General features: G+C 35.7%; 1 protein-coding gene across 1 annotated transcript; it reads right to left on the reverse strand.

Moving 5' to 3' along the window:
• Nucleotides 1–208: 208 nt before the first annotated feature.
• DYNC2LI1 (dynein cytoplasmic 2 light intermediate chain 1) lies at nucleotides 209–22,723 on the reverse strand. Its single transcript, XM_086628858.1, has 13 exons — nucleotides 22,673–22,723; nucleotides 21,836–21,953; nucleotides 20,560–20,594; nucleotides 20,102–20,171; nucleotides 18,997–19,085; nucleotides 16,607–16,793; nucleotides 14,076–14,144; nucleotides 12,629–12,706; nucleotides 11,021–11,097; nucleotides 10,591–10,661; nucleotides 10,045–10,142; nucleotides 8,099–8,191; nucleotides 209–274 (listed from the first exon to the last, which is right to left on the reverse strand). Exons 1-13 carry the CDS (start codon nucleotides 22,684–22,686, stop codon nucleotides 209–211), a joined length of 1,065 nt encoding a protein of 354 aa, XP_086484984.1. The 5' UTR covers nucleotides 22,687–22,723.

The raw sequence follows: 22,723 nt of genomic DNA on the forward strand, positions 1-22,723 counted from the left end.
TCTCTGAACACTCTAGAATTCCTTTCTCCCCACTTTTTTGAATTCTGTGTGAGTACCAAGATACACTTAAATTTGGACTGAAGGAATAAACAGCACTTTTTATTAAAAATAACAACAGGAATACTTAATAAATATTAATTTTGTAGTTTGATATTGTATATTCTCAACTGCATCAGATTAAATTGCTGAAGACACCTACAGCAGTTCATCAGTCGGAATCAAAATTCATTTCTTTCCAGGATTTAGAGGCATTTCTTTTGTATTGCTCAAGTTCCTAAAACAGAAACATACAAACATCTTAATCTAATCTCCTCGATACTAAAAGTTATGAGATACATATGTTAGCCACTTGAATATTTAAAGCATGTACAAGCATTTTTCACTGTATTAAAAATATACTATATATGTTTTTATCTTTAACAAAATTATACTAAAAGCGCTATAAATTTTGCCACATTTACTCTCATATAGGGAGCTAGGTTTTTTTTATTTATTTAGACCTAGATACTTTCTAGGGAAGAAGAAATTTTGTCTCTTGGACATCCAGTTTGAGAAACCAGGCTCCCTATAAACATACAGAAACGTAACACTACTTGTGTTTTCAAAACAGAAACCAGAATTACCCAACGGAAACTACTGTTACACACTTGAAGTCAGGGCCTTTCAAGAAGCAAAATGGATCGGTAATTCCTTAAGATTACAGAAAAGAAACTACAAAAATAAAGCCTACTTTCTTTTTTTTTTTTTTTTTTAAGCATAGGCCATAATGAACTTCTGTAAGCTTATACATCACCAGTGGTGCTAACGTAGAGAGCTACCTGTGGACCTTGGACAACCCTGCAGAACATGGGCTTGTCCAGAAAGCAGTAAGCAGAAATATATCTTAGAGGAATGCAATGGGTGTTTAGGACATCAGCATACCATGTCTCTTCAGTCTGTGGCACTGGATATTTGTGGAAATATTCATCATTGCTTGAGGTTTTTCAGGAAGTGTATTACTCATGACAGGCAATGATGCTGTGCTTTTACTTTTCTTTTGTTTTTCAGTTACTAGTTAAAATATTCTTTCAGGTGCTACTGTTTAGCAGATTGAAAAGTTAGCATCTGTGTGTAAAATTAAAATGCAAACCCCATGTGGTAATTAAAATTATGCCTCTTTTAGGTAGTAATTAGATTATTAAAAGCAAACAGAGGCTCAAGTTGTGGAGGTATAAACAAAGTGAATTAGGTATGAAAAACGATGCAGTCTACATTATGCTATACTTGACATCAGCTGAGTACTAGCAAGGTAGTCAAAAGTGCTACTGGGAATTTTGAACCCTAAAATAAAAGGATCTAGCAACATTACAAAACAACAGTTTCATCTTCTGAATTTTAGGTAGTGGTGCATACTGTCAGGAATTACTTCTGAAGATTTTTTTCAGCAAAAATTAATTTGGAAAGCACGGCCATTGCTTCTCGTTCATTTAAGAATAAGGTGGCTTCCAACATATTTGCAGGAAGATGATATTCTAACGAGGTACTATTAGACCTGATCACGTACTGCTTGCAATACAGAAACGTCATCGTCTCTTACTTAGATCACAGAAAGAGGTGAACATAAACCAGAAATTAGTATAAATGTAGCAAAGACTCTCAAAGGTGAGCATGTGCTCTAGATGATTGTTATTCTGATTTTAATTGAACAATTAAATTGAAACCCATCTCTAATTTAACTGAATTGACTTAACAGAGTAAGGGGGTTTCACTGTAGGGATACAGAGACAAGAACTGACAAAAATAATAAAATTCACACCCAGTGCATTTAACAGCAGTATTAATTATCAACCCAGAGCACAGAGGGAGAAAGGAGAAAATAAAGGGCAGAACAACAAAGAAATAATCATCTAAGAATCGTATGAAAATAATAAATGGAATTTTCCCTCTCTCAGAAAATCACTTCAGCAGTTTTGTCAGCAGTGTAAACTTTTCAGAAAGCATCTCAGGTTTCTGAGCAGTAAGAGGTTAGTGCAGACTCTTCACGATGCTTGCAGGAGTCTAGTTTTACAGGGAAGTAACTCGGAGATGACTGACCCAGAACGTACTGTGTCCAGTCTAAATCTAGTAAGTTGCATTATTAAACACAACTCTTGTACTACTGAACTGTTCTATCTGTAGGCCAGTCTTTACTCAGTATTTTCACTCCCTCGTTATTACTATAAAGTCATTATGACCTTGGAACATACAGAACTGTTCGAAAGTTGCCAACAGTTAGAAATAGAGAGAATACTGTGATGTTTTAAGAAGCACGCTAAGTAAATAATTTCCATTCTAACAACTTTCTCAAAGGCTACAGGAAGGGGTAGAATTAGACAACGAAGTTTTACATATAAAGACAATGCTGTCTGGAGGTCATGTCTAGAGGTGTCGCCTAAATAATTTGCCTTACAGCTTTATCATCTGACTAAACTGTTTCAAGAAAGAGACAGGTAATTCAGCAGAATTTATTTTGCTGTAATTTTAGTTAGCTGGAAGGCAATTCAGTGTAAAGGCAAATCAAAGCAATACGGAAATGCAAAGTATCAAACTCACAGCACGTATTAAAATGGCATAGTTATTCCATTACATAAAGAAATACAGAACAAAAAGAGAAATTTTTATTTTGGAGACATATCTAGATAAGACTAACATTTAAACAATGAGAAATGAAAGAAAAAAAAAGAACTTAAGTAGGAGGATATTTACAAAAAAAAAAAAAATTTTAACAAATTCAGTGATTCAGGAAGAAGAATGCTGTCAGGAAAGTAAAGTACAATTCCTGAGTTTTCATGCAAAATAGAAAGTAAAATAAATCCCCCTAAATCAGAAATGTAATGAAAAAATCTTTCCAATACAGCTTAAAGATCACTTGAGAGACCCTTTTGAAAAAGGGGTACCTTCCTGCTCATAAAGTCCTACACTACAAACATAAGTGGAATTCTGGAATATACTTTAATTATACACTCAGCTAGATATCCTCTCTCCAAATGGAAAGAAGATCCTACAAAAGACTATATCTCCAAGTACACCAAAACGTTCACACTAGCATTATGCTTCATTTTCTGGGTACCAAGTGTAGGGGTCACAGAGCAGATTTACGAAGAATTAACAATTGCAATTCAAATATGCTTTCAATGTGCTCTGAGAGCTTTAAACATTGTTAGTGCTAACAACTTGCCCTAGATGTCTCAACACTGGTATAAAGTGGATTTTTAGAATTTTTTTTTAACCTTCATGCTTCTGTGTTTCTATAAATTCTTCATTTGTCAAATGGAGAAGATCACACCTAAGCTCATAAAGGGATTGGGAAGAACGACTTAACTGATGTTTGTGAGGCACTCAGATATCTAAGATTACATTACCACACATTCTCAGAGAAAAAAAATTAATACTTTTGTGTTCATTGAAGTGTCTGAATGGCAGGTTGAGAAATAAGGTACACAAAGAATAAGGATGATGAAAAGAAATACTGAACAATTGAATTGAGACATCAGCAAAATAGTATATGATCATGTAATTAAAGACAATACTATAATGCCTACAAACAAGGAGAAAAAATTAAGATTGTAGGAAAAGCCTTAATTGCTGCGTTCCCTCAGTTCTGATGGACTGACATGACTTTAACTTTCTTTTTCATGCAGTTTCTCACTGAAAGTGCCCTCAGTCTGGAACATGGTGAAAATAACCAAGTACTGAAACAAGGATTACAAATCTTAAGCACCTAAACTTCAGTAGGAAATTTACTAACAGTGCCCTAATAATGATCTTAAATTGGTATATATATAAAAAAAAATAAATCCATTTGCACATGCTTGCATATGAAAATGAGAAAGCTTATTCTTGGCAGCTTTGTAAACATCCTAAATAACTTTTTCTCCACAATATCAAGACTAGCAGTTTTCCTCCTCTGCAGAAAACGGAAGATGCAACTGCTCTGTTCTCCATGTTAAGGTGCCTGTCATACTTCTCTGCCTAGTAACACCAGTCTGACCAAAGAGGTTCATCACGCAATGTGCAATCTTCTGTTGTTGAATGAGAGTGAAATTGTCTCCTGAAGTTCTGCAATATGGTCATGTCAGCAAGGTATGTTGAAAAAAATCGTGTTCTTGTTCTGTTGGCCCAACCTCAATTAGACAACTGCAGGTCTGACACTGAGATGACTTTTAGTTATGAATGACATGGTTAAATACGTCACTCCTATTTATTTTAGGGGAAATAGGACTACACTTCCTTGTGAGATGTCATAGAACTTTCCCTTCTTCTGTTTAAGATTGGTTAAAGTTTCAACAGTTATAGCCCTCTTCATTGAGATCTGCTTCCTTTACTTGTCAGCTGACACCAAACAGCACTAGCCACCTACGTCGTTTTTTTGGTTGTTTTTTTTTTTAACTATACTTTATGGCATTAGGCTTCAGCTAAAACTGGCACCAATCCCTACAATCCCTAAATAACACCGTTGTGTAACAAGGACCAGTCAGTGTGAACTTTGGCATTGTGTGACACTGACTTCTTAAGTACCTGACTGGGAGACTATCCAATTCTTTGAGCTCAAAGTCAGCTTTATCCTTCGCTTCAACACATGAAGCCACAGTCAAAATGACCAGATAAAAAAGATCCAAGCACCTATTTTGAGTGTTAGCAGTATGAGGTATAACAGGGCAGCTAAGACCTGAAAGTCTAGAGTAACTTACCTCTGTGGTAGAGAGCATTTGTAAAAGAAAAAGAGCAGCCTTCCCCATGTGCCATCTCACTGCCACAACCGTTTAGAAGGAACTAAGGTACGAGACTTTCCTGCGCTCCTAAGTGCTCACAGCTGCAGGTGGTATATGTGCAGCTCTAATTGACAATGTTATTTTAAAAGACCTCACTCTTATTCAAGTGATGGGTGTACCTAAAATGAAATTAAGGTGACCTTAAAGCATCGAAAGCCAAACAGCTAGCCGAGAATGGAGAGAAACAGACGACAGGTTTTTTGCCGTCTTATTTATGTTTTATGTGGGCTGTATGAAGAGTTAACAGCAAGCTACACATTTAAGGCCTAATAAATATGCAAAACAAATGTTTTTCTTGAATCTTGAAAACCCTGCAAAGAGCACAAAACCCCATTAATTCCCTGAGAGAATCTGCTAGTTAAGAAATAAATCCAAAACGTGAATTTCAAAAAGTTCCCTGGTGCTGTATTGTCTCTCTCATAGCTTAACTCCAGAGAATGAAAAAGCAGTAAACAATTGCAACAGCACTATTTCCTACAAACCTGCACGTTGCGTGTCTGTAGGTTAAGAACTAGGAAAAGAATTCAGAAAGGACATAGTTGAGAAAGAGAGATGTGCTTCATCTTGACCAAAAGCACCGTGAGGCAAAGAGACTCAAAACTTGAGTTTTTCAGAGCAAAAAGGTCTAGGAATAGAGTGGGAGGTCTCGTAGTTAACTCTGAAAATATTATGGAAGCAAAATAATCTTGTCTGAAAGAAAACACTCTTGTGACACAGTGCTGGTGAGCTGGACTCTCAACTTCTACAGCCAAAAAGTGTCTCAGACAAATACTAGCTGACAGCTAGTACACGGGAGTGACCCAGGTACTTTTCTGTTTCTATATTTCTTTTTTAAAACTGTTTTTCAATTTTATACTTGAGACTTTAACCTTTTACTCTGCTAGAGCATACAAACCCTAGCTGCAGACACACCCTTCAACCAAGGTTACAAAGTCGGAATCGATTTAATTACACTTTGTATTGCCAGAGTTATCCATAAATCTATTCCAGTATTATTAAGCAGTCCCAACTAAGACTGCAACATCACTCAGGTATGCTAGTTCTTCCGTCAGACTCAGTGACAGGGGCTATATTTTGTTTCTGTTGGCATGGTTTTGTGTTTATTTTTCCTTTAAAGCTTATCTTGGAGATAAACAAGCAAACTGGTTACCACTTAGAGACCAAAGTGGCATATTAATTAACCAAAAGTAACTAAGAAAAATCATAACATGCACTTAAAGGACTTCAGAATATACACTGTCATATGAATTTTCATTTTGCATTATGTTTCATAATTTCATTAACAAATGTTGCATATTAAACATGTTAATATACTGTTCCTCCTGCACAATAGGTATTAGACTCCATAAAGAATGTCAGACTTACGATGCATTTAAAACGTTGCTTTAAAAATAGGATTCTCGTGCCACTCTTCATATAACTAGGAAATCTAAAGACACTTCCAGAATCACTGCAACTACAGAGCTCTGTTCTTTTAGATGTGCATTTGCTATCTTGGTACATTTCAAATTGAATGAAATTCTTGGAGTATAAAATATTTTAATAATATGCAAATAATCTAGTAATTGAATTTCGTGATAGAGAAGTTTAGGAAATAGCTGCAGATAACAAAAGTAATTTTCTCTTTAATGCTCAGATTACTTGTAGTAGTCCAACTCAAAGAAGCTACACTGGTTTGCAATGCCCTTGAACAGATTAAGATTCTAAAAGCCTGTCTCTTTTGTTTAAAACCAGAAAATTAATAACTTCCTATATGATTTAATCAACGCGTACCAGTATCTTCATTTGCAAGATGTAAGTATTATCTAAAAATAACAAACCCAGTACACTATATAGTTATTTTGAGATATACAGATATACTGAGTATGAGATTACATTATAAATTCCAAAAGCAATGTGCTTTTAATGATTTCTAAGACTGCTCTTGATGTAACAAATTCAGAACTGATGCCTACATTAACAGGATATTACAGGTAATGTGCAGGTTCAAAGACTGCAGGCGATTCTTGAAATTGCTTTATTCTTTTACATTATTAATGTATTTCTTTGGATCAGGTAACTGCAGGTTTACTGCCTTATGCTATCTAACTAAACTCTACAAAAACGTGATAGCAATAATAATCTAATCCTTTGGCTTTCTTTTACAAGCATGCAAAATATGAAATTTGCCACAGTACTTTAGGGTTAGTTGAGATTAACTGCAGTGCAATTCACTAAAACTGCCTTTCATCTTAAGAGTGGGGCTCTATAAAAGCATGTGAGATCTAGATTGGTACAGTTTCCTTAAAGCACTGTTAGAAAAACCTCCTTTAACCACAGCAACTTGGTCCACAAAGAAGTTAAATGGGGTACAAACAGCCCACATATAAGCTGTGACAAGAGTGGAATGTTTCTCAGTTATTCTAGCAAAGAATTTTCTCTGTGTGAAACAAATGGATCTACATGAACTAGTGAGTTTCCAGAATAAATATGTGATACTTCTTCAAACAAAGGCAAACACATAAATCTTAGACTGATTTTAACAGATCCATACCTATGATTTTGATGAAGACTAGATACAGTATTTCTACTTATGTGATGTTGTACACTGATATCTATAAAGCAGTGTTCTAGCCTTCATCTAGTTTGCCCCAGAATTGTTCTATAAAATTGTTTCACCACAAATGTAGGGAAATGCAGAAAGACTTAAAAATTAATAAGAAAAAAATAAAAGACCCTTTCCCACTAAAGGTCTTTCTTGGAATTAGAGGTTAAGCCAAATATCACTATGTGGAATAATTCTGTTCATTCTGTTGAAGATAAAACATACATAGCCTGCAAACTGGAGTCAGAAATGTTACCTCAGTACCTTTCCAGTTTAAATAAAAAGCTTTGAAGGAGGAAGGCAAAAATAAAAAGAAGTAAACAGCCCCCATGCCAAACCTTGATACTGCCTTCCTGGACTTTCTGCTAGTCAACATCCAAATGAGAGTACAAGGTGCAGAAATGAAGAAATTACTGCCAAGAAAGCTTCACAGCTTTGCTTCGATATTGTTTTAGTGAAATAATTCTGGAAGAGAGCTAGAGGGGAAAATTTGAATTATTCATTTCTAAAGAAACTACAGAGCCAAAACTTTGAGATCTAACAATGCCCTACCAGCTTAATGTCTACCAATGGAAAAAACCCCAACCAGCTACTAAGCTGAAAACTAAAGCTGAAGTTATTTAAAGGCAAAAAGGGGACTACGAGTATATTCTACAATTAATTCAGCAATGCTGGTGTTCTGGAATACCTGACTGTGAACAGCAACTGGAGAACAACCACACACCTGGTTTTTCTGAGCTCTCATGACATCAACTTCATACTCAGCGTATTGTAAATCCTCTGCAGGGTCCTTGGTATCTTGTAAATCACAGAAACTCTAAAAGAAATGACAGAAACCCAAACGATAAAATTTATGTTCTGTTCTTTTAACAAGAAAATGCCATGCTATAGATCTAATGGAAGTATTAGCTTTTAATACAAATGTATTAAAATCCTGCATTTATGGAAGAATTTTGTGCTATAGGATACAGATTAGATAAAAAAGAATCTTAGATTGGTAAAATGATGAAAAAGTAATAGTGCAGCTGTATCTTAAAGGAAAGAACGTGTTCTTATTTGGTAGTTGTTTATTATTCTCTCCTCTAAATGAAAATATCACTTCCGGCCTATGACATTTGGGCAAAGTTAAGGTTACTCTTGCCAGAACATTTCATACTCAAGACTAGAATTCAGTTCCAGTTACCAGAAGCGTCACTTCAATCACTGAGAAATTGATTAATATTTTTTTGCCAAATACCAGAAATTTCATTTACTAACCTTAAGGGAACTATAACTTTAATTCCAAAGAAGCAAATACACTAATACAAAGAAACACTATCAAATAAAGAAATTTTTTTTGATATTGTCCTGTACATTTCTCCTTACTCATAAAAAATAGAAAGTAGCAAGAAGGCAATTATACAAATGATGGAATAAAATTATCCAGAATTATAATTACTATTAGATGAGGTGATAGAAATTCACAATGCATAAAAACTGCTTTAATGTTTAAAGCATATTTTGCAACCAAAACAAAAGACCAGGAATCTACTTGGCAAATCTTCTTTAAATCTTCTTTAATTAAACTGATACGTTAGAACACTGATGGGGCTTGCAAGATGAGAAATGTATTCACTTCTCCAGCTGTTTCAGAGGGAGTTCAGGAGTATTGGGTGGGGCAGGAGATGTTTGTTTATTGTGTTTTAAAAGGTTATGAGCAAAAGTAACATGAAAAGTAACAGTCCTGTATAGTTTCTGAAAAGTAAAGTTTAGTTTTTATCATGTTGGGGCAAACTGTACTGAGAACAGCATCTTAGTGATAATTTATTCTGGTCACAAACCACCTGAAATCATTTGTAGGCTTTGATATGTAGCAGTCAAGTAAGTGGGAAAGGGTGGATTTAGACTTCTCCTCACCAAGAATGGAGATCCACAGACTGAAACTAGAAAAACCCAGTTTGTGCACCATAATTTGAGGCACATAATTTAATAGCCCCAACTGACTTCCTTGTCTGCCCAGGTAAGCATTAGGGCAGGAAATGGACAGGGATAAAGAGCCGTGATACAGTCTAGTACACAAGGAGAAAGCAGCAGTCTGTATTTGCTCTGGTCAAATAGAAAAGAATTTTGATCTCCTAACAAGAACAATTACTTTTATTGAAAAGAAGTATTAGGGGGGTTGCCTCTTGGGACTGGAAACTTCTGAAATATGTACAAGATTTAGCACCACATAGGTGCCAAGGGGTTCTAATTACCTTGCAAATCCAAACACTTCCCATAGCAAAAATGACAGGTTTTGGCAAGGAACTCTAACACACTCGCCTCATTCAAAGCCTCATGCCCTAGGAGACCAAGGCAGCTTGCAGCAGCCATGAAGAGCTCTCCTCTTGGAACATCACTGTCTTTTGGTTTAGGCATTAGGGGATATGTGACCTTAAAAAATTCTAAAAACATTGAGTATAACTTGTCTCTCAATACAAGGAAAGACAGAGGGTTACATCAGTACTTTCATTATTACTAAATGTGAAGTGACTGAAGGTGCAGAAGCTAATAATCAAAGTGCCACTACATACAAATCTGTATTTTTTAAGAATGTATGAATTAAAGAGGTTGGAAGGAACAGGACTGCTAAGAGAGACTGAAATTCCAGTCACGGGACTTGAAAGACAAAATTCAGTAGTAAATACCTACCTTGGGAGGAAACGTTTTCTCAAACACTTTTTTCCACAATTCCAACGGTGTGTTTGCACGCATCTTTCCAATATCACTGTCAGGGGCTGGTGGTGGTCCTAAGGATTACAGTACAGCACAAAGTGATACAAGTATGTTGTCATAACAACATAAATTATCCAATTATTTTGGATAATGAGCCATCTAATTTAATATTTTATCTTCTACAGTGACAAGCTGCAACAAGTCTGAAAAAACTATTGATCTCCTACACGAAATGGGCTGAGTGGTATTGTATGTTATATTTTATTTCAGATCTAAGCTTGTTGGTACTTTGCTATTTGAAGTAGTCCCCATATTTTATTAAACTACTTAACAAACATGCACAAGTAATTCTCAATAATATAAATACTGACTCATAATTTTAAACTTTCTAAGCCATTTCTTTCAATAATCTGTTAAAACTGATGCTGATGTTCTATAATTTATTTTCTATTTGCTTAAATTTTTCTTCTTGTTTTCAAAGACAATTAAGCAAGAAACATACTGAACAAGAAATGTCCTAACCTATTTGGCTTAGGGAATCCAGGCCTGCTGGTATAAACAGAGGTTTGCTGTGATCCACTGATACAGACTTGCTAAACAGAAAAAAGAAAATGTATCAAGTGAGCATTTAGCAATCGATAAAAAATTACATTATTCTAGCCAAGACTAGACTCTTACTAGGCTCTGCATACAAATACATGTAAATAAAAATCTACTCAATCCTAGTGGTGACCATTTTTCTAATCCATCCATTTTGGGATCAAAACCAAGGAGTTATCACTGTCCTGTGCAGAAATAGGCAGCTGAGACACAGGAGTCACAGTGCACGAACAAGAATCTTTCAGGGATCATATTCAAGAAAAAAAAAATGTTTTGGTGATTAAAGTATTTTTTAATAAGTACTTTTAGACCCTGGGCAAGACATTTAATTCTCAGACAATAATTATGTTACCTTTTATCATAGCCAAATGCCAAGTGGTTAATAAGAACACGGGCTTTCAGCAGGAGAGCCTCAGATTTGCTGGTAAACTAAATGAATCAGAAAATGAAATATAGGTTATAATCTTCCATCATAGAAATATTACATTATGTCATCTACATAGATGATTTCAGATACAGCCTGGCTAATTCCTGACCTCAATAAATTTGGTATATGTTCACTGAATTTACTAGAATAAAAATCTCACTCTCCATTTCCAGAACATGAATGTATTTTGTCACTGAATATATAGGTCAAGAAAGATTAAATGAAAAATAGCATAAATAAAGATTAAAGAATAAATTTTAAAATATTGATTCAAAATTTTGAAGTATGCACATTAAGAGTCACAAATTTTTTGCCCAAGACTAATGAATTGTTAAGATTCTGAACTACATTAAAAATTATCCAGAATACCATAAACATTTAGAAATGTAATGAATAACTATAAAATTGTTGATATGTCATAAAAACAGCTTCACAGTGGCAGAACTGGTACAGATTTATTAGAAAGCAGCTCACAGAATATCTTCTTAAACAGCATGCTTATTCCTGTCTAAAGGCTTTTGTATCCTAACAGATTCATGTCTCTAATAAAAGCAGTCAGATCCCTACTGTGGGAAAGTAAGTTTCTCCTACTCATTTCAACAGTAATAGGGATTTAGCAGCCAAAGAGTTTTGGGCTCCTAGTTTTTCATTTTTAATTACAATAATGCTTAATACTTAAAAAAAAAAATCTAGAGTTGTAATCTCAGTTAACAAAAGATGAATTCACATGTCTAAGTACAAGAGCTGTACAATCTTACACGGATGTAAAAGGACACGCTGTGATTATAAGAATTTAAAGCAAACATAAGTTGTTTGGTAATCAAGCCACTTTCAATATTATTTATTACATAAATGATGGTTGATACAATTAAAACCAACTTCTGATGTAGAGAGAGCCCAAGAGGCAGCTTTTTTGGATTCTGAACCTGAGCATGCATGTTTCTGCTTTTACAGAGGAGATGATCTGCCAAACTCAAAATCAACATAAATACATCATTGGTTGGCAGTTCCTACTCATTACTGTAAAAAAATCCCTGCTTTTATTCTGCAACACTGTAAGTGGTGTAACCTGGTATGCTTAAACTGCTGTGAAGATGAGACCTTAGGCCTAATTTTTTAACATCTACTGATGCCAGGTCACTAGATAAGTTCATGCTTCTGCCAAAAAAAGACCATCTAATTCTATCTAGGGCAAGCACTTTTTTCCGTCCTCCTTTCTTGTACCAAAAAAATTTTGCCAGACATGCAGTAAACTCAATGCAACAACCGAGGTGGCTAACAGGTAACTATTTTTATTTAGTTTTTGCTGATACTGGGAATTACGTACTTTGAATGTTCACAAGGTATATCCATCCATGGCCTGCCAACACCTGTAACCCGTTTTGACAGATTAGCTCAGGAAGAAAGCTACTCTAAAACCAATTAAATCCCATTTTCTATAGGAGTTTTACCTTTCTATTTTTTTAAATACTGTTTTGTAACACAAACATTGCTCATCTTCTCTATCCTTAGTTAGAAAGTGAATATACACACCACTAATGATGCTCCATAATAATGTGAAACAAATCGAAGTGTCTTGCTTATTATTTTCCTCGTTTCAGAGTCAAACTCCTGAAAAAGTTGATATTGGAACATACACATAAGAAACAAAAACCAAAATACTATAGCTAGAACTTTTCATTTTTTTGTATAAACTGCAATGCACTTAGGCTACAATATGTGAGGCTTTCAGCTGTCAGCATAATTACATCTTAAAGACAGAATCAGTAACAGCCTACTCTGAAAAGAAATGTCACAATTTCCCTTTGTTTCTCTTCTACAGAGGGAGCCTAATTCAGGCAATATGTTAGTCCATAAAAAGTTTCTTAATTGGGAATATGTATTCAATTTTCAATTAATCTGTTTCATTTTGTTTTAAATTTTTAGAAGTAGAAATACTGCCTACTAGAAGAATAAGGATTTTTTCTTTTTGTGAAAATATTTAACTTTTGGTAAACCTTTGGGTATATGCTTTCTAAATTCTAATGCCTGCAAGATTTGAAAGTTGCATAAAAACACCTTTTCATCAATGTTTCTTTAAGATAAGATTATACAGGTGGCCTTCTCTGGACAAAGTGGGTGAAAACCTGGTCCCAATGAAGCCTTGCATGAGTCTGTCCATAGACCCCAACAGAATTAGGCTGTGATTCTGTGCCTAGTACACGAGAGTCACTGATTTTTTTGGAAGAGGTCGTGGCTCAGCATAAAGCTTTAGTATGAAAGGAGGCACAGCACCTTACTAATAAAGAACTAAGTAACTCAAAGAGCCAGCCAAGTATCAACACACTATGTATTCATCCAGAGAAGCACAGGCTGCCAGCACGGCAGCTAAAAATCAAACATACAGTTCTAGTTGCTCATGATCAAGTGCTGCTTGAAAACTGAGCATGCATTTTTTTGGATGTTTAATGTCCTGGGGGAAAATCCAGCAGTACTGTGACATTTCTTCCCTCTCCTCCCTAAAAGATGCAATTACTCACTTGTCTCTAAAAACTTAAGAAGTACTTCAAAAAATAGTTCCAGACTGAAATGATAGTTTATTGTTTGTGCTGCCACAACTATCAGAAAATTTGACCAGCCAACTTAAGAGATGCCCCTCTGCCATAAATTTACAGCTGCTGTCAGAAGGGACACATGGAGTTGGATTTCTCTCATAAGAGATCATCAACACGATGTTTTCTTGCTTCCCTCTTCGGTCTGCAGCAACTTATATCTCAATTTTTTCCAAGTACATCTCAAAAATCATTAGTTTGGGAGTGTTTTGTGAAGGAATGACAGCATGCCTTCCATAACGCTGTTGGACAGAGATATTCTTTTGTGGTAGAAAGCTGACTGGCCGTATTGTTGTTCAAATTATTACTATTATATTAGCAAGCTTTTAGTACATGGAATCTTTACCAGGAATCTTTTAATTATTTGAAAAAAAATAATTAACACTTACATGAAAAATATCATATTTGCTTCCAATTATCACCAAGGGTATTGGAAAAGGGTCAACTAACTCATAATCCTGTTAAAGAGATACATGACAGTTAAGCAGTGTAAACAAACTGTGGAAGATTGCAACTGTTAAAACAACTGAAAGGGGTTAAAATTAATTCACAGAAGACAAGGTCTCTTTTTTCAAAACCTTAAGTTAGATGAACAAACTTCAACGCAATATCCATACCATATTCTACAATTTGATCATTTTCTTCATAAATGGTCAGGAAATAATCCCTCTCAGCAGTCAGAACATGTACTGGCATAAAAGGACTCTTACGCTATATACTCCAGCTCCAATATTGGATGGGAAGGGAAGAGAAGAAAAATCTCTTATATTCAAACTGCCAGACTGGATTAGTAGAACTGCCTTTTTGACACATTCCCTCTCCTTGCATCCTATCCAAAGTAATACAGACAAAAGCTCAAGAAAATTAAGCTGAATGATTTGCTTGTGTCACACCTTTGTCCTCCCCACATCACATTTTCCAAACTCTTAAAAGATATTTAATGTGATTTTCAAATGTTTGATATCAGCAGAAAGACGAAACGTCACCTAACGACCATGAAAATGCAAATCGACACCAATGGACAAAAACAGCTCTGGGGATGTAGATTTAGCTGTTAAATAGTTAACTTGTGATAAAAGTTTTAATAAATAGATTATAATAATTGTTAAGTTATCTGGAAGGTTCTCCTGTAGTCCATATGAAATGAGACAATCCCCTCATTTGTTCACACAATTAATTAGTCAAGCTGTTGGCTGTAGCCGAGTGGAAAACAGATGTGTTGTAGCAGAGGTTGACTGTTAACTGCTCCCTTCCAAACACGGTTATTTCACATCCAGGTTAAATGACAGTCAGTGTATTAGCAAGACGCTGTACGTACTGAAAATACTCTACTTTGACAGGGAAAATAATGGCTTCACTCATACACCATCAAGGCAAATGCTTTGAGCAAAATTATCTTAAAACTGGATGCATAGAAATGAAAAGAATTAGTTTTAGTTTCTTAATTAAGAAAAAAATAATTCGGGATAACATGAGAAACATTAAAACTGGCATACGGAACCCTATTCATCTTTTGACTATGGAATTAATCTTTGACTATGGACTACTTCAGGGACATCCAGCCTTTTTAAACAAGGTCTGCAACTGGTATGCTTTATCATCATAGTCAGTAATTCTTTATCCAGGCCAATGGAATATACCTAATCTTTCTCTAAAATAACCTCATCAATTCCTGTTTATCACAAAAATATGTTTAGCTATAAAAGGCAAATAAAAATCTGCGTAAACTGGCATTTACTTTGAGTATAAAAGATACTACTCCCTCCCACAAAATTGACATATTTTTTTCCTGACCAATGACGAAAGTAAAAAGAGAACCAAGGAGTAACATAACATTTTGTTTGCATCCTTTCTGGTTTCGATAATGAAGTCTGAAGAGAAATTCTAGTTTAGAAGGTATAATTGTGCTCCCTATGGGGCAAGTATAACAAGTCTTCTCTTCTTAACAATTAATGGCATTATTCTTTTTAATTATTGAATAAAGATTGCAGTTTTCTGATATGTAAGCCTCTATATGTAAACTTGACACTGGTCATGATTTATTGCGAAGTGTGCTTGTAGGCATTTTCTTTTTGTGAATTACCTTCTCTAAAAGTAAAAATTAAAATCATAATCCAGCAGATCTCAAACCCTATACTCTAAATCTGCTGTGTTGCATATGTTGCTTTCTCAAAAATTTTAAGTTACTTTTAAATTTTTCAGCTATAAAAGCATTTGCTGTACTGCAGCATTTTATAGAAGTTAGAGTAACTAGATTTATGTGCCAAGCCTTTGAATTGTTGAATACTTATTTATGCATTACATACACACAACATTTGCAGAGGTTTAATGCACAATGACTTTTCACTTCTATTGCGCATAATCTAGTTTAGCTTTTCCAGAGATTTAGTTAGCAATTATGTTTAAAGGACTGATGTTAACATTTCTGAAACTTTATAATTTAATTAGTTGTCAGATTATCAAAAGGCATTGAGTTTGTGATAGACATTTAAATAAATGCAAAGTATATAGTCATGTTGATGGCTGTTATAACTATATTCTTTGCTTAAATTTGTACCTTCAGCGAGTCTCTTGCTAGATGACTTTTGTACGTTCTAGTTTTCATCTTCATTTTAAAAAGATGAGGGGGGAAAAAAAGCAAACTGCTACTCTAAAACTATTTCTTTTGATTGGTGTAACATGCCATAACAATCACATTAGATATCTAACAAAAAGATATAAGAAACCTTCTTTCCTTGTTTCAGCTCTTATTGAATTTTTATTAAATTGCTATAATTTTCCAGTGAACAGGTTCATCTACATCAAATGGATTTTCAGTCATGCATAAAAATCTAAAAGAGTTGTTTATGATTTTCAAAAGCATTATCTTTAACTGTATAAAGGCCTGTGACATCTGGAGAAAATATTAGAGGTAACTTACTGGATGATCCCTCTGCAGACTGTTCCGCATCCTCTGTTTAATTTCAGTAGCTACTTCAGGATTTGTCTTTTCTAATTTGCTTAAAATTTTGTTGACATGGTTCCTGGTGACTTGCAGAAGTTTCTCCATAGTAGTCCAGAGTTCATTAGGTTTGGACAGATCCAATACAAGAACTACACCAAATGACCTATTAAAGAGGCATTATGTGGTCAAATCTTTAGTGCATGAGACAATTAACGTTTTCATATGCATGAAAATGCATATGAAATGCCCTACAAATGCTGAAAGCAACAAATGTGAACATAACAAATACTAAGATAGAATTAACTCTGACAGCAAAGGAAGATGGCTTTTAAGGATACTCTGAGCTCTGAAGAAACTCTCATCTCTTGTTCAGAACTATTACTTTGGCGACTTTCCATCAGAGGTTTTTTGGGGGATTGTATACATTAAACTTTGTTTCTGGAGACTTTGTTTCAAAGAAGTAAAATATGCAAATATTCTGAGCCCATTTAACTCCTCCTTCCTATATGGCTGGGCACTTCTACTGACATGTATCCCTGCCATCTCCTAACTCTACAATCCCAGATGAAGCAATGTTAGCAAATGGTTAGGTTCCTCACCATTAATGTATTAGAAAGTTCTATACTTTCATTATTCTTTTGTAATATGAAGTGGAAAAAAATTGGTTAAGGGCAATATTCTAAGCCATGGACTGTGCCAATTAGCTGTGACCTCAAATGGGTGTATGAGAAAACCTTCTGAAAGATAAATGGAAGAAGTCAGAGTACTCAAGACATACTTAGCAATTACCAGGCTTTTAAAAGTGGGTTATGATGAGAAATGTTTTACGTATAAACTCCTCTCCTTCCAAAACACTGCCTCCAAACTCTAACTGCATTAAAGTCCATCTGTAAAGAAGAACATTGCAAATGCAGCCATTTGAACTGAGGCAATCACTCTTTCACATTCCATCCTGACTTGAAAACGGGGATTCCAGACCAGAGTGGTGGTAGAAACACAACAAAGCAAAGAGAATGTTCAATTTCACTTTAAAATGGTGTGGGGCAAAAATGTGGTGAAAAGTCTCTTGGTGAAACTAGATACAGTTCGTGGAACTTTTAAATAAGCAAATTGCTTGACTACAGACAGATGAGAAAACCAGTGAAAAGCACTTCTACTTTAGTTGAAATGGTAGATTTGTTGACTAGCATATTAAAATAGAGCCCTATGAACACAAGCGGTCTTACAGAACAATGTTGCTATCCCATCAAAGAATCTTAAGATCATCCACATCAGAAGATTCCTTATCAGTAAAAAGAGAAGAAAAGACTGATGGAGATGGAGCTCAGTTAGGTCTATTTAGACAACAGCTGAAAAATGATAGTTGATTTTTTTCCCCCAAGGTCTTCTAGAAACAAAAAGCTTCAAATGCCAGAAGTGGGTTTTTTTTTAATGCCTTCTGTCTGTCTCTCACTAAATAATGGCATTATCTCAATAGCCAAAACAGTAGCAAATGTATATGTTAAAAATTGTATCCCTCCTTTTTTCTTTCTTTTTTTTTTCCCCACAGAAGTTAAATCTCACTAAAGAAATAAAGCAATGCATCATAACACAAAACATATCTTTTGATCCTTTTCTCCTCTTTCACTTTCAACGCCATCTTCCCTAACCAGGAAAAACGTAAAATGCACTCCCCATCCCTATCTCATTTCTTCATGCAACTCTTTATGCATTTCTTCTTCCTATGCTATTCCATCACTTTTATGGGTTTTTGTCACTGCATTCTCTTAATTCTCTCTAAACTCCTGTTTCCTTTTGTCTCCAAATCATTTTAATAGTTTTAGTCCCTCTCAGAAACACCACCTCTCTTCTATGATCTTCTTCTCATCAGATGGCCACTTCACTTCCCAAAAATCCAGATTTTTGGTCACAATTTTCTGCCCTGTTTTTCACCCTAAAATACTGCCCCTCGCAGAGACAGCATCTATGTTGCGTACAGAAATAAGAAGCAAGATCTTATTTTTTCATATGCCCCCAAGCTGCTTTTTCTGCTCTTTCACAGAGCGTAAACATATTATGTCTTCTCTTTTTCTGTATTTCTTGTTCTGTCTACCTAAGGCCAACCTATTTCCTTCAGGTTATTGCTTTTTCTTGTGTTGGAGATTGCTAGGAACTTGTCTTATTAGGAGAGAACCATGAAAAGGAAGATCAAAGCAAAGTATCAGGGGTATTACAATGATTTTCAGAAAAATCATAAATGTTCTATCTTACATTTTTTGGAAAGAGTTTTCCACAATAAAATGTCTAGAGATTTACTAGATTTCCTACAATCTATAGACTGAAGGAAAGCTGAAATTAACTTTGGAATTGCAATATTAATCCCTTACCTTACATTGTTGCTAGTGATTGGTATTCGAATCAGTTCCAGTAATGAAGTTCCACCACCTAGTTCCCAAAAATGAGCTATATCTTTAGGCTGTGAAAGAGTTTCTTTACATTAGAAACATGTGCTTCCATGCAACACCAAGAGATCTTCATCTGATAAACTGTCTTTTCATGCAAATGACTCAGAACAAAAACATATATTATTTCACTAGTATTTTCTGAAAAGCAAAACCAAATAAAAAACTTGTTCAAGAAATCCCATACACTACTTACAAAAGACTCCTGGCATGCCCATGACTGTCTCGATAAATTACTATGGTAAACTAAAAACGTCAGGAAGCAGCGTGATTAATGATAAACATTAAAAAAATCAAGTTGTCTTCTCTTTCTTTTTGTTTATTGCAGCTCAAGATTAATGCTTTTTGAGAAGTTTGCAACTGGAAAAGTAATGAATCTCTACCTTCATGTTTAGTTTCTGGGAAAAGTTTTAAGTGATTTTTATCTTTCAGAGTCAGATTTTCCACTCCCTGCTTCAGTAACAGAAACAGCAATTACCTGCAGCAATAGTTACTGCTGCTGGGCAGTGTTGTGCTGCCATGGGAATGGGTTCAATATTTTGCACTGCAGATTACGTTAACAGAAATTTAGCGATACGGACCTATAACCCAAAATTTTAATTATGATTTAACGTCTTCTAAGATGACTGCTTCTCTCGTAACACCGGTTGTAAAGCATCTTCATTGGTTTTTACTCATTTTTCATTTTAAAGACAAAGTTAAAGGCATGCATACTATGTTACAATGGGAAAATAAAAGCAATCAAACACGACAAACAAGGTTGTTTTTATAGAGGAATTCGATTGCTTTGTGTTATACTTTGATCTCTGATCTACTGTGTTTTAGTGAGAGAGAAAAACATATTACAGATTAAAATACAAAATTAAGCCGCCTAATTGAAAAAAAAATTATATAAAAAAACACTTTTTCCTTCACAAACAATAAGCTAAAACCCCTAAGATTCTTATACATAAAAATAAAACACATATTATTTTTATGCGTGTGTGTGTATATATAAAGATATGGTAAACTATAATTTCTGGATACTTACTGCATTGTGTCTCCTTGCCCTTCTTCCAAAAGTATATTCCAAGGCAAATGTTGGCTTTGGAGCCTCTTCCCTATGCAAGGGAAAATAACTTCATTTTGTCAAGATCCTCTAAATAAAGTTAATTCTCCAGTTATTAAATTATATTTATCATTCAGTTCAAAATTTGGCTTACAAACAGCAGTACAGAGAGGACACTATAAGACAACAGGTCTCAGTTGCTGAAGACAGCTGCTGAGAAGTAGCAGCACCAACCTGAAGGGATAGCCATTTAAGCTCTCCAACACCGTAGAAGAAGGACTGAAGGGGTAAGTGAAGGGAAGTAAGTTTATCTATAAGTGGTCAACCAGTCACAGAATACAACATCTGTATACATATATTATGAATTATCACACAATATAACTATTCATGTAAAATTCTAATCCACAGTTGAAAACTGCTTTTCAAAGTTTAACACATACCTGTCAAGACACCTCAGTATAATAGTGGTCTTTCCCTGGAAGTTAAAAACAAAGAAGAACCCTACTGTACTGTCATTAAAGCATAAAAGTTGTATCACTACATGCAACTCACTCATTCAACATTCCAATAATAAAGCACCGGAAAAGTGTAAACTCATGTAATTGTTTGTAGCCTTATAGTGGAAACTTAACTGCCAACTTTCTGTCAAAAACAAGTTACACTACCATTATTATAATTATAAACTAATAGAGATGACACAGTAATAGGAATAGAGTGCTTTAAAGTTAGACACTAGTGATCAACCTGGCCAACTCTGTTAAACTGTTTAACAGTTTTTAATTATTAATACATTTATGTAATGTTTGGTTTCCACTGGAATTAATTATTATCGATGAGATGGAAATAAAAAGAATGCTTAAAATACAAGTAAACATACAGAAAAATATGTCTTTACACTGTTGAAATTCAGACACTGAGTACTGTGCCATACTGAAGGGACTAGCATTTCTAAAGTTTACCCCTGTGTCCTTTTCTATCTTAAAAATCAGTGAATTTCAGGTAAATCTGAAAAGTCATTGTATTTTCTCTGAAAAAGGTATTAAAAAAATCACTGATTAAGAGGTTGCACATATACCAATCTTTCTAAAACAAAAATTGTACTCTCAAAAATATGACTCACTTGGTCAAAAAAGCAAGTACTTCCTTATTTACTTTACAAATAAATGCTAACGGAAGAAAAATATGAAATTACTAATGACCAAACTTATGGGACAATGAGTTAAAACAACCTTAGGCATGTGGAATCATGAGTTTGCAGTGACTGATAAGGCACGTTCCAATAGGTCTGATGTAACACAGACAAAATTCATAGCAAGATGTCAAGGCCTCTATTTACAACAAAACTGGTATCAATGCACTTAAATTGGATTGTTACCAGTTAAACCTTTACAAGGGGAAATTTGAAATGTCAAACAATTAAAGCCAGTAGCATTATTTCCAGCAGTTACTTGTACAAAAATGAATTAAGCCAAACCTCAAAGAATTAGCACATCACCCATAACAGTGGTTGAAGTTTTGACCCTCCAAACCCTAAACTTGAACTTGCGAATTGTAATAATGTCTAACGGGTCAACGGTCTGTTCTCTGCAGAATCAGAACATGACATATTTTGTCTTTAGAAGAATTAAGTGGACCTTAATATCCGAAAAAATCACATATTTTCCCTGACACAAGCCATGTGCAAAAAGCACAGAACTGTGCAGTATTTAGCATTACCCCGTTTTTGTTTCCCATAAATAATATTGATTTTTCCCAAACTTCCACATGCTTGCCATCGTCGTCAGGGTTCTCTCTCTTCTCCACTTCAGCTATAGCAAGATCCCATAAGGTATCACTAGTTAGATAAAAAAACAAAATAAGAGTGTCATTAAACAACAGACCCTAGACCATAATTCCTGAAAATATCTAAATGTATAAAAGAAGAGCATTGCGGTTTATTATTTATGATTATTTCATATCACATGCCCTCTGCTTGTTGAGGGACTTCTTCTAACAAAGAACCAGGACGCCAGGTTAACTAGAACTACTCGGGTAACCCAAACAGCCATTTGTGGCACACGCTGAGTAAATAAATACCAGCCGTGTGGCGGGAGGCTTTGTTTTGAGAACGTTTACGACACCTTTAAGAGGCTGTAAAACCACCAGGGGTTTCCACAGCACCCTGCGGGTCGGGCTGGCGGCCCCCGGCGCCGGGAGCTCCCGGACGCCCGCACCGGGAGCGCCGCTCCGGGGGCTCGGGAGGGCTCAGGCCGCGCCCCCGGGGTCCCGGAGAAGGGACTGCTCGGCGCAACGAGGGCTCCGCCTTCTCAGGCTGCCCTGTGGCCCCTGCGGGGTGGCGGGGGTGGGTGAGGCCTCCCTCTTTTCTGTGGGGTCCGTCAGAGGAGCCGCCGGCCCCCACACTGGCCCCGCGCGCTTTCGGCAGCAGAAGCGGAAACGGCGCCTTTTCCCCCTCCCTCCCTCCTCGGGGCTGTCCTGCCGCGGCCCCCGGCTCCTTCCCCACACGGCAGCGGAGGCGAACCCCCCCCACCGAACCCGGGCAGGGCTCCCCGTTACCTGGCCTTGGGCATCGCTCCTCGGGGCGCGGGCCCGGCTGCCCGTCGCCAT

This window comes from Tauraco erythrolophus, chromosome 2 (assembly GCF_009769465.1).
Source record: "Tauraco erythrolophus isolate bTauEry1 chromosome 2, bTauEry1.pri, whole genome shotgun sequence".
NCBI lineage: Eukaryota > Metazoa > Chordata > Aves > Musophagiformes > Musophagidae > Tauraco > Tauraco erythrolophus.